The sequence below is a fragment of the Salvelinus fontinalis genome, chromosome 32, assembly GCF_029448725.1.
Source record: "Salvelinus fontinalis isolate EN_2023a chromosome 32, ASM2944872v1, whole genome shotgun sequence".
Lineage (NCBI taxonomy): Eukaryota > Metazoa > Chordata > Actinopteri > Salmoniformes > Salmonidae > Salvelinus > Salvelinus fontinalis.
Window position 1 is genome coordinate 21,532,094 of NC_074696.1, and position 14,551 is coordinate 21,546,644.

Here is a 14,551-nt window from a genome sequence, read left to right on the forward strand (position 1 = left end):
ATGGTATCAAGAATATGCATATCTTTGCTTCAGGTCCTGAGTTACAGGCAGTTAGATTTGGGTATGTAATTTTAGGTGAAAATTGGAGAAGAAAAATCTTTGGATCCTTTTAAACAAATCAAAATATATTTGAGATTCTTAAAAGTAACCACCCTTCGCCTTGATAGCAGTTTTCACACTCTTGGCATTCTCTCATCCAGCTCCACCTGGAATACTTTTCCAACAGTCTTGAAGGAGTTCACACATATGCTGAGCACTTGTTGGCTGCTTTTCCTTCACTCTGCAGTCCAACTCATCCCAAACCATCTCAATTGGGTTGAGGTAGGGTGATTTTGGAGGCCAGGTCATCTTATGCAGTACTCTATCTCTCTCCTTATTGGTCAAATATCCCATAGACAGCCAGGAGGCATGTTTGGGTCATTGTCCTGTTGAAAAACAAATGATAGTCCCACTTAGCGCAAACCAGATGGAATGGTGTAGAATGCTGTGGTAGCCATGCTAGTTAAGTGTGCCTTGAATTCTAAATAATCAGCAACAGCGTGACCAGCAAAGCACCCCCACACCTCATCCTCCATGCTTCAGTGGGAACCACACATGCAAAGATTTTAGTTAAAATCTTTAACTAGGCAAGTCAGTTAAGAACAAATTCTTATTTACAATGACGGCTTACCCCGGCCAAACCCTAAACCGAATGATGCTGGGCCAATTGTGTGCCGTCCTATGGGACTCCCAATCACGGCCAGTGATTGGAATCGAACAAGGGTCTGTAGTGATGCCTCTAGTACTGAGATGCACTGCCTTAGACCGCTGCGCCACTCGGGAGCCATCATCCGTTCAGCTACTCTGCATCTCACAAATACACGGTTGGAACCAAAAATCGCAAATTTGGACTTAGACCAAAAGGACAGATTTCCACCTGTCTAAGTGTCCATTGCTCGTGTTTCTTGGCCCAAGCAAGTCTCTTCTTATTGGTGTCCTTTAGTAGTGGTTTCTTTGCAGCAATTTGACCATGAAGGCCTGATTCACGCAGTCTCCTCTGAACAGTTGATGTTGAGAGGTTTGTTACTTGAGCATTTATTTGGGCTGCAATTTCTGAGGCTGGTAACTCTAATGAACTTATCCTCTGCAGCAGAGGTAACTCTGGGTCTTCCTTTCCTGTGGCGGTCCTCATGAGAGCCAGTTTCATCATAACGCTTAATGGTTTTTGCAACTGCACTTGAAGAAACTCAGTTCTTGAAATTTTCCAGATTGACTGATCTTCATGTCTTGAATTAATGATGGACTGTCATTTCTCTTTGCTTATTTGAGCTGTTCTTGCCATAATATCAACTTGGTCTTTTACCAAACAGGGCCATCTTCTGTATACCACCTCTACCTTGTCACAACACAACTGATTGGCTCAAACGCATTGAGGAAAGAAATCCCACAAATTAACTTTGAACAAGGCACACCTGTTAATTGAAATGCATTCCAAGTGACTACCTCATGAAGCTGGTTGAGAGAATGCCAAGAGTGCGCAAATGTGTCATCAAGGCAAAGGGTGGCTACTTTGAAGAATATAAAATATTTTAATTTGTTTAACTTTTTTTGGTTACTACATGATTCCATTTGTGTTATTTCACAGTTTCGATTTCTTCACTATTATTATACAATGTAGAAAATAGTGAAAATAAAGAAAAACCCTGGTATGAGTCCAAACTTTTGACTGGTAATGTATGTGTGTAATCTATAGGCTACGGTTGAGGAGATTCCTTCTCATGCAAATCAGAGGATCATCATGTCCCCTATCTGAACATTGCACCTTTCTAAAGCAGCCCCAGAAGTCTTCCAACTCACCTGGGGAGGTCGGGCCTCGAGAGCTGCTCTCCAGAGAGAGGCCGGAGTCTGAGTCAAGGTCCCCCAGGACCCGAGGGTCGATGCCTTGCAGATTCCCCAGCAGCTGGGCATCCATATTGTCCAGGCAGCCCTCCAGCCCCAGTAGGTTGATCTGGTCAAACACTGCCTCATCCAGACAGCCACCTAGTGCACCATGGGACAACGTTCCGTTACTCGTTCCATTGACCACTGTGGTAAATGGTAGTGCGGCCAGCCCTGTGGTCGTCCCTGGTGACGAGTCAGAGGAGTTTGTGGACTCTAGTTGGAAAAGGGGCCCTCTTGGTTGCCGGGCGACCAGGGTCCTGACTCCACCCCTTGGTGGGATCATATCGTAGGTGGAACCTGTTACCATGGCGTCGCGGAGACTGACGTCCTGGCTGATGGCGCTGGATATGACGGCGTCGAGGTCAGACAGCTGCTGAGGAACCAGTGGGTCTAAATCCTGGATAACACAACACATACATATTATAAAAAGCGCAGACATACACACATCCTGACGGGCCTGAAATACAAAGAGCAGAACACAGTATTACACAGGTAAATCACAGCATCTCCCAGGTAAATCACAGCAACTCCCAGGTAAATCACAGCAACTCCCAGGTAAATCACAGCAACTCCCAGGTAAATCACAGCAACTCCCAGGTAAATCACAGCAACTCCCAGGTAAATCACAGCAACTCCCAGGTAAATCACAGCAACTCCCAGGTAAATCACAGCAACTCCCAGGTAAATCACAGCAACTCCCAGGTAAATCACAGCAACTCCCAGGTAAATCACAGCAACTCCCAGGTAAATCACAGCAACTCCCAGGTAAATCACAGCAACTCCCAGGTAAATCACAGCAACTCCCAGGTAAATCACAGCAACTCCCAGGTAAATCACAGCAACTCCCAGGTAAATCACAGCAACTCCCAGGTAAATCACAGCAACTCCCAGGTAAATCACAGCAACTCCCAGGTAAATCACAGCAACTCCCAGGTAAATCACAGCAACTCCCAGGTAAATCACAGCAACTCCCAGGTAAATCACAGCAACTCCCAGGTAAATCACAGCAACTCCCAGGTAAATCACAGCAACTCCCAGGTAAATCACAGCAACTCCCAGGTAAATCACAGCAACTCCCAGGTAAATCACAGCAACTCCCAGGTAAATCACAGCAACTCCCAGGTAAATCACAGCAACTCCCAGGTAAATCACAGCAACTCCCAGGTAAATCACAGCAACTCCCAGGTAAATCACAGCAACTCCCAGGTAAAACCTAACATATTTGGGGTATGAAACAGTAATGACTATAACTACAGTTCCCTGAAGGAGGGAAACTATTTACAACATACTATGGGTGAGTCTCACCACTTCAGTTGAAGGGATTGTAGATCCGCCTGACAAGGCCAATAAAATCAGACCTCGCTGGAGGCCCGGCCTTCTACAGGTGATAAGCGTGAGGTTCGGAATCATTCCTTCGATTTAATACCGCTCTTCACCGTGCCCAAGAACAGGCGGTACGGAGTCAAATAGGTGTTGTACCTGGTTTCCCTCCTTTAGGGAACAGTAGTTATAGTCATAATACTGAGAGCAGTGACTATATACAGGGAGCAGTAACATCCAAGCAATAAAACCTCCCAAAAGTGTATGGTGATCCACTGACTCCAGAACCTCAAAAGGGGGCCTCACACAGTGCCTCCAAAACCAGTGCCAAGGTTTTGAGACCGGTCTAAGATGACGTACACCTTTCCCAAAATGCACCACCAGGGGATGAGCCCCTGCTATGGCTCCGTCAACCCCCACATGACACGCTGAGACCGCTTTTACATTACATTTTTTTATTTTCATTTGAACCTTTAACTAGGCAAGTCAGTTAAGAACAAATTCTTATTTACAATGCCGGCCTACCCGGGCCAACGCTGGTCCAATTGTGTGCCGCCCTATGGGACCCAATCACGGCCGGATGTGATGCAGCCTGGGTTTGAACCAGGGGCCGTAGTGATGCCTCTTGCACTAAGATGCAGTGCCTTAGACCGCTGCGCCACTCGGGAGCCCAAGTGAAGAATGCTCGAAAAGCTCCTGTAGGAACATAAGGATGTCCCTCACAGAGCACTGAAAAGTCCATTATCTTGGGACCAGAGCTCAAAGCTGGCCACTTCTACACATACAGCCCTCTACAGCCCTTGCAGACAATGGTAGCAATAACTTTCAGAGGTAAACCTCTAACCATCAGATCAGCCCTCTCAGGGGCCAAACCCATGGGAACCAAATCTCTGGCCTCGATTGCCAAACTTGCCTGTGCACCTAGGACAAGAGTTTTCACAGATCCCCGCCTAAAAAGGCGCATGATCTCCGCGAACCAAAGCTGCCTGGGCCAATGGGGAGCCACAAGACTCAATGGTAAGCCCTAGCTGTGCACCCTCTCCAACGTGGGCTGAATCAGAACCACTGGCGGAAACGTGGAAAGGAGGGTCTGAGGGGCCCTCAACGTGCAATCTCATCTAGAGTCCGAACCATATTTTTTGGATCCGATACCTATTCCGATTTTAGAGTGGTAACATATCTGCCAATATTTCTATTCTTATAGTTGGAGTGGGAAAACATATATTTTGCTGTACGGATTGTGCTTAATTCCTTAGAATCTAAGACATTGGGGGAGAGGGGGTGCTAATGTGACATATGGAATTGTTTTAAGATGTTCATACCATTACTACTAAAGCCCATAGAAACAAATAGAATAACACACACGGCAAAAAGAAACAAGGTTGAATTATCTGTCCTATATCTAGGAGATACTAACAACTCAGGAAATATATATACTTCCTGAGTTTATATACAGTACCAGTCACAAGTCTGAACACACCTACTCAATCAAGGGTTTTTCCTTATTTTTTTATTTTTGACATTATAGAATAATAGTGAAGACATCATAACTATGAAATAACACATATGGAATCATGTAATAACCAAAGTGTTAAAGAAATCAAAATATTGAGATACTTCAAAGTAGCCTCCCTTTGCCTTGATGACAGCTTTGCACATAAAAGTTAATTTGTGGAATTTCTTTCCTTATGTGTTTGAGCCAATCAGTTGTGTTATGACAAGGTAGGGGTGGTATAAAGAAAATGGCCCCATTCCTTTACACTTGTGTGTATAAGGTAGTTGTTGTGAAATTGACAGGTTAGATTACTCGTTGGTTATTACTGCATCGTCGGAACTAGAAGCACAAGCATTTCGCTACCCTCGCATTAACATCTGCTAAACATGTGTATGTGACAAATAAAATTAGATTTGATTTGACCAAGTCCATATTAGGTCAAGAGCAGCTCAAATAAGCAAAGCGAAACGACAGTCCATCATTAATTTAAGACATGAATGTCAGTCAATCCAGAACATTTCCAAGAACTAAATTATTTCAAGGTTATAGCCTACAAAGAAATACATTGTGAAGCATCTGCGAGTTCGACACTAGGCTGGCAGGGACATAAAGCTAGCTACCCTCCTTGTTCCTTTCTGTTAGCATGTGCACGTACTAGTAAGTACACCATTATGCTTTCGGGATACGTGTCTTTTCAGATTCCACAATGATTGGACACTACATCACAGCACTCCCTCTCTTGCTCTTGGTTCTCCTCATCTTCGTTAGTCACCTTGATTTTGCACCTTTTTTAAAATCAGTTTCATTATAAAAATATTGAGTGAATCCATGACAGTAGTTAAAATCAAGGAGCTATAGCAGCACACAAGTAGACTACAAATGTATGCTGGGCCAGGCATGCCCCGAGATCGTGAAGTGAGTGGTACTGGAGCTCCAGCCCTTGGGAAACTCTCTCCACGCGACAGTCAAATTGGGCACGCTCCTCTCATCACTCACATATTCTGGTCGGAGCACACAGCGAGACTCCCGTGAAGTGCCCTCTGAAGGGGCGGGACCTTGTGGACTGGGAAAGATTGGTTCTTCATCCATTTCCCCCACGCTTGACAACTGTGTATCTGAACATGGAGAAGGAACACTTCATCGAACTCGCATACGGGAGACAACGCTTAACACCCGTGAACACGGTGGAACTTGGTTTAAAAATAAATTAAAAACTCTACATGTGCCAAGATTTGCCTAAAGCCTGGCTCACTCTGGGTACACGGGCTCCGGCGATCAGTGATGTGCCCCGATTGGCCTTGCCACCTGGGGGTACTGTTGTCACAATGAGCCTCACTCGGTTTAGGCAGTAAGATGCGGTCTGGTAACTGTCTGGCACCGATCTCTGGACCACACGCATTAAATATAAACCCAAAGAAAAAGTATTTTATCATGGAGGCTACCCTACAGACCAGTCATAGGTACTGGCCACAAAGCGCGCCGTAACCTAGCTGGGAATGGGACCGACAGCTCAGAAAACTGACCCCTTCTGTTGTAACAGACAAGGGCGATTCATAATTGTATCTAATTCCTAGGAGCGTGGGATAATAGCGTGGGCGTGTCCAACCCTTTTCATTCCCTCGACTCCGCTAGAAACAACCAATCAACTATAGAGCCCATAATCCAAGATGGCGTAGCAGTCAGATGTCCTTTGTCCTCGTCCTGTCCCGTGTATATATATTTTATATATTTTTCTTCGCATTTCTTTTTATATATATTTTTTTCTTCTTAAAAACTCAACTTCAAAACACTCTCCTGCAACCCACCTCACCAAATGTGGTGCGGATCTGTTTTTTTTCCTCAAAGGTATTATTCACCTCGTATCCGAAATCAACAACAGAAGCTAGCCAGAAGTTAGCCAGCTCACAAGCTAACGTTAGTAGTTCAGCTAACCACAGCTAGCGCTCATCAGCTATCCTTTAGCTCGGAAAACTATTGCCAGTTTTGTACAACGCGACAGACCAGAGCATACCAGACCTTTTTTCTCTCCATATCCCCGGATTTTTACCGCAAGCTCTGGACATTTACACCTGGATCTTGCAGCTAACCAGCTGCTATCCGAGTGACTATTGGCTAACATCAATTCCAGAGCAAACACCAATTATCCCGGAGCTAGCCAGCTGAAGAGTTCCATCAGCCACTCCTGGGCTACAATCACCTATCCGGACCCGTTTACTGCCGATGCGGAGCCCCACCGGGCCTTCACGACTGGGATACCGACGTTATCTGCCCGAGGGAGTTATTCAACTGGCCCCTCCATCGCGACGTAACCTGAACGCCCATATGCTAACTGCGGCACGCTAATCGTTAGCTGTCTTGAGCATATCGGCTGCTATCTGAACAGACAACCTCTCTTTCGCCATCGCCATCCGGCTTGGATTCTCTGTCGACACGACCACGTCTGGTCTGCAGACGAATAGCCCATCCGCTGTGCCCTCAACCGGCCTCCGTCTGAGCAGACCCCCTCCGTCTGAGCAGACCTCCCCCCGGGCTACTAACTTTAAACGCCGCGGGCTAGTTTAGTGGAGGCCTCACTGCCCCATCTACGGCTGCCCCCTGGACACTATGATCACTTGGCTACATAGCTGATGCCTGCTTGACTGTCCATTAATTCACGGTACTCCATTCCGTTTATTTGTGTTTTATCTGTCGGCTCTGTGCTTTAACTCAGGATCTGTGTGTAGTTAATCTGACCCTCTCTGCCTAGCCGTCGCCATTTTTACCTACTGTTGCTGTGTTAGCTGACTAGCTGCTGTTATATCACCTGTTGTTTTAGCTAGCTCTGACTAGCTGCTGTTATATCACCTGTTGTTTTAGCTAGCTCTCCCAATCAAGACCTGCAATCACTTTACGCCTTACTGCATGTCTCCCTCAAATATCAATATGCCTTGCATACTGTTGTTCAGGCTAGTTATCATTGTTTTGGTTTGCAATGGACCCCGTAGTTCCACTCTCCGTACCTCTGATACCTCCTTTGTCCCACCCCCCACACATGCGGTGACCTCACCCATTGAGACCAGCATGTCCAGAGATACAACCTCTCTTATCATCACCCAGTGCCTGGGCTTGCCTCCGCTGTACCCGTGCCCCACCATACCCTGGTCTGCACATTATGCCCAGAATCTATTCTACCAAGGCCATAAATCTGCTCCTTTTATTCCTTGTCCCCAACGCTCTAGGCGACCAGTTTTGATAGCCTTTAGCCGCACCCTCATCCTGCTACTCCTCTGTTCCTCGGGTGATGTGGAGGTAAACCCAGGCCCTGCATGTCCCCAGTCACCCTCATTTGTTGACTTCTGTGATCGAAAAAGCCTTGGCCTCATGCATGTCAACATCAGAAGCCTCCTCCCTAAGTTTGCCTTACTCACCGCTTTAGCACACTCTGCCAACCCTGATGTCCTCGCCGTGTCCGAATCCTGGCTTAGGAAGGCCACCAAAAATTCTGAGATTTCCATACCCAACTACAACACTTTCCGTCAAGATAGAACTGCCAAAGGGGGAGGAGTTGCAATCTACTGCAGAGATAGCCTGCAAAGTTCTGTCATACTTTCCAAGTCTATGCCCAAACAGTTCGAACTTCTAATTTTAAAAATTAATCTCTCCAGAAATAAGTCTCTCACTGTTGCCGCCTGCTACCGACCCCCCTCAGCTCCCAGCTGTGCCCTGGACACCATCTGTGAATTGATCGCTCCCCATCTAGCTTCAGAGTTTGTTCTGTTAGGTGACCTAAACTGGGATATGCTTAACACCCCGGCAGTCCTACAATCTAAGCTTGATGCCCTCAATCTCACACAAATCATCAAGGAACCCACCAGGTACAACCCTAAATCCGTAAACATGGGCACCCTAATAGACATTATCCTGACCAACTTGCCCTCCAAATACACCTCTGCTGTCTTCAATCAAGATCTCAGCGATCACTGCCTCATTGCCTGTATCCGCCACGGGTCCGCGGCCAAACGACCACCCCTACCCCTCATCACTGTCAAACGCTCCCTAAAACACTTCTGTGAGCAGGCCTTTCTAATCGACCTGGCCCGGGTACCCTGGAAGGATATTGACCTCATCCCGTCAGTTGAGGATGCCTGGTCATTCTTTAAAAGTTACTTCCTCACCATATTAGACAAGCATGCTCCGTTCAAAAAATGCAAAACCAAGAACAGATATAGCCCTTGGTTCACTCCAGACCTGACTGCCCTCGACCAGCACAAAAACATCCTGTGGCGAACTGCAATAGCATCGAAGAGCCCCCGCGATATGCAACTGTTCAGGGAAGTCAGGAACCAATACACGCAGTCAGTCAGGAAAGCAAAGGCCAGCTTTTTCAAGCAGAAATTTGCATCCTGTAGCTCTAACTCCAAAAAGTTCTGGGATACTGTAAAGTCCATGGAAAACAAGAGCACCTCCTCCCAGCTGCCCACTTCACTGAGGCTAGGTAACACGGTCACCACTGATAAGTCCATGATAATCGAAAACTTCAACAAACATTTCTCAATGGCTGGCCATGCCTTCCTCCTGGCGACTCCAACCTTGGCCAACAGCCCCTACCCCCCCGCTGCTACTCGCCCAAGCCTCCCCAGCTTCTCCTTTACCCATATCCAGATAGCAGATGTTCTGAAAGAGCTGGAAAACCTGGACCCATACAAATCAGCTGGGCTTGACAATCTGGACCCCCTATTTCTGAAACTGTCCGCCGCCATTGTCGCACCCCCTATTACCAGCCTGTTCAACCTCTCCTTCGTATCATCTGAGATCCCCAAGGATTGGAAAGCTGCCGCGGTCATCCCCCTCTTCAAAGGGGGAGACACCCTGGACCCAAACTGTTACAGACCTATATCCATCCTGCCCTGCCTATCTAAGGTCTTCGAAAGCCAAGTCAACAAACAGATCACTGACCATCTCGAATCCCACCGTACCTTCTCCGCTGTGCAATCCGGTTTCCGAGCCGGTCACGGGTGCACCTCAGCCACGCTCAAGGTACTAAACGATGTCATAACCGCCATCGATAAAAGACATAACTGTGCAGCCGTCTTCATCGACCTGGCCAAGGCTTTCGACTCTGTCAATCACCATATTCTTATCGGCAGACTCAGTAGCCTCGGTTTTTCTAATGACTGCCTTGCCTGGTTCACCAACTACTTTGCAGACAGAGTTCAGTGTGTCAAATCGGAGGGCATGTTGTCCGGTCCTCTGGCAGTCTCTATGGGGGTACCACAGGGTTCAATTCTCGGGCCGACTCTTTTCTCTGTATACATCAATGATGTTGCTCTTGCTGCGGGCGATTCCCTGATCCACCTCTATGCAGTCGACACCATTCTGTACACTTCCGGCCCTTCCTTGGACACTGTGCTATCTAACCTCCAAACGAGCTTCAATGCCATACAACACTCCTCCCGTGGCCTCCAACTGCTCTTAAACGCTAGTAAAACCAAATGCATGCTTTTCAACCGTTCGCTGCCTGCACCCGCACGCCCGACTAGCATCACCACCCTGGACGGTTCCGACCTAGAATATGTGGACATCTATAAGTACCTAGGTGTCTGGCTAGACTGCAAACTCTCCTTCCAGACTCATATCAAACATCTCCAATCCAAAATCAAATCTAGAGTCGGCTTTCTATTCCGCAACAAAGCCTCCTTCACTCACGCCGCCAAACTTACCCTAGTAAAACTGACTATCCTACCGATCCTCGACTTCGGCGATGTCATCTACAAAATAGCTTCCAATACTCTACTCAGCAAACTGGATGCAGTCTATCACAGTGCCATCCGTTTTGTTACTAAAGCACCTTATACGACCCACCACTGCGACCTGTATGCCCTAGTCGGCTGGCCCTCGCTACATGTTCGTCGTCAGATCCACTGGCTCCAGGTCATCTACAAGGCTATGCTAGGTAAAGTGCCGCCTTATCTCAGTTCACTGGTCACGATGGCTACACCCACCCGTAGCACGCGCTCCAGCAGGTGTATCTCACTGATCATCCCTAAAGCCAAAACCTCATTTGGGCGCCTTTCCTTCCAGTTCTCTGCTGCCTGCGACTGGAACGAATTGCAAAAATCTCTGAAGTTGGAGACTTTTATCTCCCTCAACAACTTTAAAAATCTGCTATCCGAGCAGCTAACCGATCGCTGCAGCTGTACATAGTCCATCTGTAAACTACCCACCCAATTTACCTACCTCACCCCCCATACTGCTTTTATTTATTTACTTTTCTGCTCTTTTGCACACCAGTATCTCTTCTTGCACATGATCATCTGATGATTTATCACCCCAGTGTTAATCTGCTAAATTGTAATTACTCGATTTATTGCCTACCTCATGCCTTTTGCACACATTGTATATAGATTCTCTTTTTTCTACCATGTTATTGACTTGTTTATTGTTTACTCCATGTGTAACTCTGTGTTGTTGTCTGTTCACACTGCTATGCTTTATCTTGGCTAGGTCGCAGTTGCAAATGAGAACTTGTTCTCAACTAGCCTACCTGGTTAAATAAAGGTGAAATAAAAAATAAATAAATAAATAAACTGTATCCCTAGACACCTCATAGGGACGGCAGGTATCCTAGTTGTTAGAGCGCTGGGCCAGTAACCGAAAGGTTGCTGGATCGAATCCCCAAGCCGACAAGGCAAAAATCTGTCATTCTGCCCCTGAAGAAGGCAGTTAACCCACTGTTCCCTGGTAGGCTGTCATTGTAAATAAGAATTTGCTCTTTACTGACTCACCTAGTTAAATAAAATTAAACATTTTATTTTACTAAATAAAAACCAGTGAGCTATATGTAAGAATCAGCAAGGAATCACAGTAATGAGCCAATTATGGGGGAGGGGCGCCCCATTGTGGACGGTGACCCAACTTGTCACTCATAGTGGGGAGATTGATATAGACCTTGAACCCTGTGAACACCATGGAACACGGGGTAACAGAGGGGACAGCATTAAACATGGACAAGCTTCCAACATACGTTGTGCTTCCGTGAGACTGTATAGCCTGCATGAAGCCTGGCCCCTCTAAGTGCTCAGGAGGCTCTGATAATTGCTGACGTAGTACCCAGTTTGTAAATCGTGGGGGCACGGTTGTCACAGTAATGTTTTTATGGAGGGGCACACTGGTTACTCAGACCCGTTCCAAAGCCCCTCGCTCCGGGGGTTACCCCAGCTAAGCGCTCGGGGGGCTGCATCTTCATCTGAGGTCCACGCAAACCCCATTTCCTTCACTCCAGGAACTGAAAATAGGAATGTGGTTGCCACAACAATGGGGGAAAGCAAGTAAGTTACACTTGCCAGAAGTTAAGCATGCTAGCTGACACTAGCCAGGAGACTTTTTAGCATAAGCTAGGCTCACGAGCCTGACTGCAGCATGGTCCATTTAGAATGGCCAAGTGACTTAACACTACGTGCAACTCTACTGTGAGGAGGCAGGAATAGATAGTAATACAGTAGCTAGCTCACCTAGTTGGGCACGCTCATCAGGCTACGCAGCTGCGTAGCCTGGCTAGCACGCTACGCAGCGCTCGTTTAGCTAGCCCGGTCTCGAAAGTCCACGGAGGACCGGATCACTGAAGTGGGACCGGACCCTTCATCAACAAATCTGGGAAGAGGGGCAAGTGGTGTTTGACCGAGGCAGACACAGGCGGCAGGGGGTACCCACCGAACCTGGCCAGCCTCTCTCTTTGAGTAGCCTCCCGTAACTGGTGACAGAGTGCCCAGGAGCTGGGTTGGGCGCAGGCAGCCACCGCAATACCCAGGCAGCCACCGCAATACCCAGGCAGCCACCGCAATACCCAGGCAGCCACCGCAATACCCAGGCAGCCACCGCATATGCTCTGACCACCCCATCCATTTCTGCTTCCTGCTCCTCGGTCCCAGCCGAGGTACCGGCATCCAAGAAAGGAAAGTCGCCATCAGTAATTCCAAGCTTCCTCAAGAAGGCTACATGTGTTTCCAGAGAGTTTGTACGCAGTGTGACAACGCACACATGGACTGTTTCGAGCGAGGGCCGCCTGAGCGTACTCTAAGCCGAGACAAACTACACAGAGCGTAAGTATCTTTCAGAGAAATGCTATAACCGTCTGACTGGGCGATGATCTCCACCCAGAACCCGGTTTAGCCATCGTTGTCTCAGTCGTTTTCTTAGCCATCTTACTCAGTGCGCCAGGAAATGAATGAATAACTCATTGTTTGTGATTTGAAAACATATGATAACTACAACCTTCCGCACACAACTCCCAGGGCGTGAGCACACTCTACTACGGGACAGTTAAGTTGGCGCGACGCAAGACAGTCTCGTTTTCCAATTGTTTGTTTTAGTAGCGTGAATCATTCCTGTTCACACGAGGTGAAGAGCAGAATAATTCAAGAAATGATTCCGAAGCCTCACGCTTATCATCTGTGGAAGGCGGGGCTTCCAGCGAGGCACAAATTTTATTTCATTGGCCTTGTCAGGCATAATTGTAGATCCTTCAAAACGAAGTCGTAAGAATACGACTCCCCCTTGGTATGTACCGAAAACTGACTAAGGGAACCATATTACCTAACTTAGCAATCGCCTTCTCTATTTCCAAATATCACAATGACATCATCATCATCATCAAGGGGCACCACTTACGTCAAATTCAGAGACGGGTAGAGACAGGAAGTGGCTCCAGTGCTGGTGGATGTCGATGGCAGGGGGGCGGGGGTCCTCAGGACAAGCGGGAGACGCTCCGCTAGTGAACAAACCCTGGAATCAACAACACAGTCAACAAACACAGTCAAATCTGTGATGAAAAACATGCTACATGCACACAACGAAAACATGGGACAAGGCAAGCACAGCACATACCGCACACACAAAACATGAGGGTCATCACAGACTGAGCTAATAGTATGATAAATGAAAACATGCCTACCTGTTCTCTAGCTAGCCTACATTCCAAGACACATTTATTTGAATTCTGTCTCGTCACTGTATGTACCTCTTGTTCTAGTGCTGAACTGAGAGCCAGCTGAGTCAGGGAAACCGGTTCCTCTCTGGCTTCATCACCATCAATCTGCCCATTCAGTAACTCAACCTCCTGATAAACAGGAAAAGAAATATGGAAAGGAACAACCAGAATAAATTGAGGAAGTGAGAAGTAGAGAGAAAGAAAGATGTGGGGTGGATAATGAGAGTACAGAGGAAAAGGGAAGAAAGAGGACAGAAGATGAAGGTGGGAGAAGGAGACCAGGACAAAGACAGACATTTGTTAGCCATTAGTGTTGCACGGTATATAACGAAACTTCTGTACAGTTCAGATACTAAAACATGAAAACTGGTTTGGTACTAGAATTGGTTACTTTCGGTACTTCTGTCAAATGTGTCTTACGTCATATACGGATTGAGGATCGAGTCTGACAAATTACTAGACAATCTCCTCAAGGGGGCAGCAGCTAGGCAGGCTGCGCATGCAGCCGACACAGCGCGAGCCACTTATGAGAAGCAAGCGAGAGAAGAAGCCATGCTGTCTGCATTTTCTCTAACGAAAACATAACTCCACGCCAACTATGGGAACACTTTGATTACTGAGCAGATGAGGGCCAGCCCACCGAAACAACTAAGCAAAATATGTTACAAAGCAGTGCAGGCAAGGGAGGTTTAGTTACAAAATGTCCAAATATTATGCACTTTATATTTTTGTTGTTGACATTTCCGTTGTAACGTTGTCGTTATTCTACTAACTGACATGAACATACACTGAGTATACAAAACAGTAAAGATGCACTACTAAGATGCAGAATCACTGCACCATTTCCTGGT

General features: G+C 47.0%; 1 protein-coding gene across 1 annotated transcript in view; it reads right to left on the reverse strand.

The window, feature by feature from the left end:
• Positions 1 to 14,551, reverse strand: part of LOC129830909 (endoplasmic reticulum membrane sensor NFE2L1-like) — a 31,806-nt gene that overhangs the window by 3,037 nt on the left and 14,218 nt on the right. Inside the window, exons 2-4 of the mRNA XM_055893735.1 lie at positions 13,731 to 13,829; positions 13,382 to 13,495; positions 1,837 to 2,317 (exon numbers count right to left, since the gene is read on the reverse strand). Of these exons, the coding sequence (XP_055749710.1) occupies positions 1,837 to 2,317; positions 13,382 to 13,495; positions 13,731 to 13,829 (694 nt within the window). The remainder of the gene's footprint in view (positions 1 to 1,836; positions 2,318 to 13,381; positions 13,496 to 13,730; positions 13,830 to 14,551) is intronic.